Consider the following 4,178-nt stretch of genomic DNA (forward strand, 5'->3'; position numbering starts at 1 on the left):
TAATAACTTGGCCAAGGACCTCATCAGAGCATCTTCCTTAAACTGTCTTCTCTTATCACGAGGGTTGATGATCCCGAGTTGATCACTCAATCACATTCGTTAACTTCTTGCTGCAGTCAAGCTAGGACTAGATGGAAACTTGTGATTATGGAGTCGTAGGTGATAGCCAAAAAGACATGGACACCCATAAGATGTATTTAGTGTTTCATATCTAACAAGAACTAACTTTAGCATGGTAAGAATCGACCTAATTAAAATTTAGGTATAATACCAGTCAGGGATTTAGACATATTAATTTCAGTGAACTCTTTGTCATTTTCGACTTCATACCAATGGTTGAAGGATTGGGCATATTCATCATATCATCGGTGCTAGGTAGATATTATCACTGGATATTTTGATGTTACTTTTGTCAAATTTTCAAACATTAATGTTTAGAACATGCTTCGATACTTTTGGTCATTGTATTATAATAATCATAAATACACATGGCTGCAGCACATATTCTTGTACTTGATTTCAGGTATTGGATGTGCATTGTATGAATACACAATATTCATGAATATTGAGCAGAATGTGGAATGTGTGATTGGTTTCTCAACCGCATATATTTTCCTCATGCATGGCTAGATGCATTGACTTATTCCATGAACTTTGGAGGAAAACTGTAAAATTTAAGATCCAAGGCGGATCACTAGCAGATGCGCGTGGAGAATGATCCACTTTTACTCAACATAAAGATGGATAATCATTGTCTTCTTGTGATGTTATCTTTGTGCCGAAACTTGACTCTTAACTTCATAAATATTTGGCTTCTTGAAGAATGTGTCTGAAAAATTGGTATTAAAATTAAATAGCTCATGATTCTTGATAAAAAATGAACACTTCTTGACCACCTAATGAGGACATGTAGACAATATAAAATTGTATCATCTGAGCAAAAATTAAAATTACCTATCTAACGATTGGAACATGCTGGAATAATTATTAATAATTCTACCATTGTACTGTCACTAAATAAATAGGGAGACATGGAAATTTTGGTTATGGCAATACTAGAAATAAACGTTTGAGAAGAAGATATCAATGAAAAAGTTTCAAAGAAAATAAAATATTCATGAGTGTCAAAGGAAAAAAAAGCATATCCATTTGTTTAAAAAAATGATTAAATAAAGGCGCTACAGGATGCTGTTCAGTGGGTGGACTTGAAGCAAGACCCACCAGCGGAAATAGAAAGGCCCGGTTTTTGCTGAAGAACATCTCCTACTCTCCTTGGTCGTTGCTTCCGAAGCTTGAGCAGAACAAGCTCTTCTCACCTGTAGCGTTTTCTGTGATGGGTACTCTGGGAGTTCTTCTCACCTGCCCCATGGATTCCTATCTAGAAGAGGAGCTCGACAAGCGTTACAAGCTCTTCCGCCTCTGGGAATCACCTTCTGAGAAACGGGTCGACTTCCTCAGAACCCACGCGCCGGGCATCCGCGCCATTGTCGGCAACGTCAACGTTGGCGTCGACGCCGAGACCATCTCCGCGCTTCCCAAGCTTGAGATCGTCTCCAGCTTCAGCGTGGGGCTTGACAAGGTCGACCTCGACAAGTGCAGGGAGAGGGGAATTTTGGTCACTAATACCCCCGACGTGCTCACTGAGGACGTTGCTGACCTCGCCATCGGCCTCGCCATCGCTGTTCTTCGAAAGATCTGCGTTTCCGACCGTTTCGTTCGAAGCGGCGCGTGGAAGAGCAAAGGGTCTTTCGAGCTCACCACCAAGGTGAGAAGACCCTTCTGTCGATAATCTCTGTAGCTTGTTTTTGTTGCTCTTCTTGAGCAGTCTGCCATTGTTGTTGTTTTTTTTTTTTTCTGTAGTAGACATTTTATTGATATAAACGTGACAATACATTGTCTAATAGTGCCCTTAGGCATAAACACCATAGGTATTACATTCTTTATGCTGGTGTACATTAACTTTAGCATTCACCACTTTCTCCAAATGTGCAATTGACTGTTGCAGCATTTATCCTTTGTGTCAGTCTTCATCATGTCATGTCGCTTTGTTCTGCTGTCTGTATTGCTCTTAGGTTGAATTTGCTTGGGCTCCATATATTCTTCTTGATATCTCTTCATTTGGCTTGAACTCTTCCTCTAGCTCTTCAACTTCCTTTCATATTATTTCTCGATTATTTCTCGATTGTTTGGGATTTGAATGGAGAAACTGTCGTGCTTTCTAAATTTCAATTGGGACAAAAATTTATGGGTTTTTTTTTTGTATGTCGAATCCTCATTTCTAGCAGAAGGGGGACTTGGCTTGATTGGGGAAATCTTCTTTATGTTGCCCGTAATTCCCCGTGTACATGTTGGTAGGAAGGAGGCTTCATTAGCTTCTGGACTGTAGAATCATGCGGATGGGGTTGAATGTCAGCATCATTCAAGAAAATCACACTCATAAATGTCTCAATTAATTAATAAACACCAATGGCCTTATATTTTTTTTGTGTCCTAGAGTTTCAAAGAGATAATTGAAGGTTGACTTTGACAATTTTCGCATTGAACTGATCAACAAGCCTCTTGGTCAACCTTCAGTTATAGCTTTTAAAGTATAGCTGTTGTTTAATGGCCCTGAATTTTGTGGATTTGTGATGTGTGCAGTTTAGCGGCAAGTCAGTGGGGATGCTGGGATTGGGCAGGATAGGCATGGCCATTGCCAAGAGAGCAGAAGCCTTTGGCTGCCCCATCAACTACTTTGCAAGGTCAGAGAAGCCCAGTGTGGGTTACAAGTTCTATCCCACTGCGGTCGACCTCGCCGCCAATTCCCAGGTTCTCGTCGTCGCCTGTGCGTTGACCGAAGAGACCAAACACATAGTCAACCGTGAGGTTATCAACGCATTGGGCCTGCAAGGAGTACTGGTCAACATTGGACGTGGCAGCCATGTTGATGAGGCTGAGCTAGTGGCAGCGCTGACGGAGGGCCGGCTCGGTGGTGCTGGCCTGGATGTGTTCGAGAGGGAGCCCTTCCCATCGGAAGAGCTCCTCTCCATGGACAATGTGGTGTTGCTGCCCCATGTTGGAAGTGGGACATGGGAGACCCGCAGAGACATGGCTGACCTTGTTCTTGCCAACCTTGAGGCCTTTGTGTTGAACAAGCCTCTTGTGACCCCAGTTCTCTGGTAATCTGGATGTTGCATTGAGTTGGTTAGCCTACTAAGTTTCCCCCCATTAGCCCAAAGTTCTGGGATGAAAAAAGCAGTATTTCTTAGTGTCCTGTTTTCATAAATCTATTTGTTCATCTTCCAGTCTTTGAACTTTTTAAATGAGGTTTCAGTCTTCTCCATTTGCATTGTTATAGACTATTTCCTCTTCTCCAGTTGGCCAACGTTCATGTCCATCCCTTCTCTATATTATTAATCCTTTTGACGTCTTTGTGCTGCCACTACATTCCTCTTTAGTGGGTGCATGCCCATTATCTAGGCCTGAACCACCTCTTTCTTCAACACTTTTTATAAATCACTGCGCCATTATCGCATTTTCTGTATTTGATTGACCAAGAATAATGAACGTGAAAATAGGCACAACTTTCAGTATAGCAATTTTCCTCTACCATTAATGGAATAAAAGGTGAACTGTTTCTTCTCTTCATGGCATCAGATGAATCGTTAAGTGGAATTCTTATATTTATCTACTTATCTAGCCAGCTATCTCTGCGTTTCTATCTCTACTTATTTTTGCCTGTCTTTCCTACTTTTGTTTGTCCATCTGTCGTTTTTTCAGTATATCATAGATCCATATGCCCACTCACTCGTCTATTTAAAATGTCCCATAAATGCATCTCACGAGGTTTTCACATGGTAACCAAGATAATCTCTAGTAGAGAAGATCACACTTTCCTCATTCAATCATCATTAAACACAAATATTCTGATGAAATAGGTGATGAAATAGGCGATGAGAAGTTCACAAATTTATTTAGTGTTGTTTTGAAATAGGCGATGCTTTGAAACAGGGAATAGACTTGAATTTTGGAACATTGGTGAAAAATCTCTTTGTATCAGACCTAAATTAATTCTTGATTCTAATTGAACTTCACTGTTTGTCATGCGATTAAAATTCATGTTATTCAATTACACGATCCTTTTTATATCCATGATGTCAAACAATTCCATAAATAACTTTTTTTTATAAAAATGTCTA

The 4,178-nt window shown here is 40.3% G+C and overlaps 1 protein-coding gene across 1 annotated transcript; it reads left to right on the top strand.

Annotated features, from left to right (window-relative positions):
* Positions 1-1,218: 1,218 nt before the first annotated feature.
* LOC144703536 (glyoxylate/hydroxypyruvate/pyruvate reductase 2KGR-like) lies at positions 1,219-3,341 on the top strand. Its single transcript, XM_078575720.1, has 2 exons — positions 1,219-1,765; positions 2,641-3,341. Exons 1-2 carry the CDS (start codon positions 1,334-1,336, stop codon positions 3,160-3,162), a joined length of 954 nt encoding a protein of 317 aa, XP_078431846.1. The 5' UTR covers positions 1,219-1,333; the 3' UTR covers positions 3,163-3,341.
* The last annotated feature ends 837 nt before the right edge of the window (positions 3,342-4,178 follow it).

This window comes from Wolffia australiana, chromosome 5, assembly GCF_029677425.1.
Source record: "Wolffia australiana isolate 7733 chromosome 5, ASM2967742v1".
Taxonomy (NCBI): Eukaryota; Viridiplantae; Streptophyta; class Magnoliopsida; order Alismatales; family Araceae; genus Wolffia; species Wolffia australiana.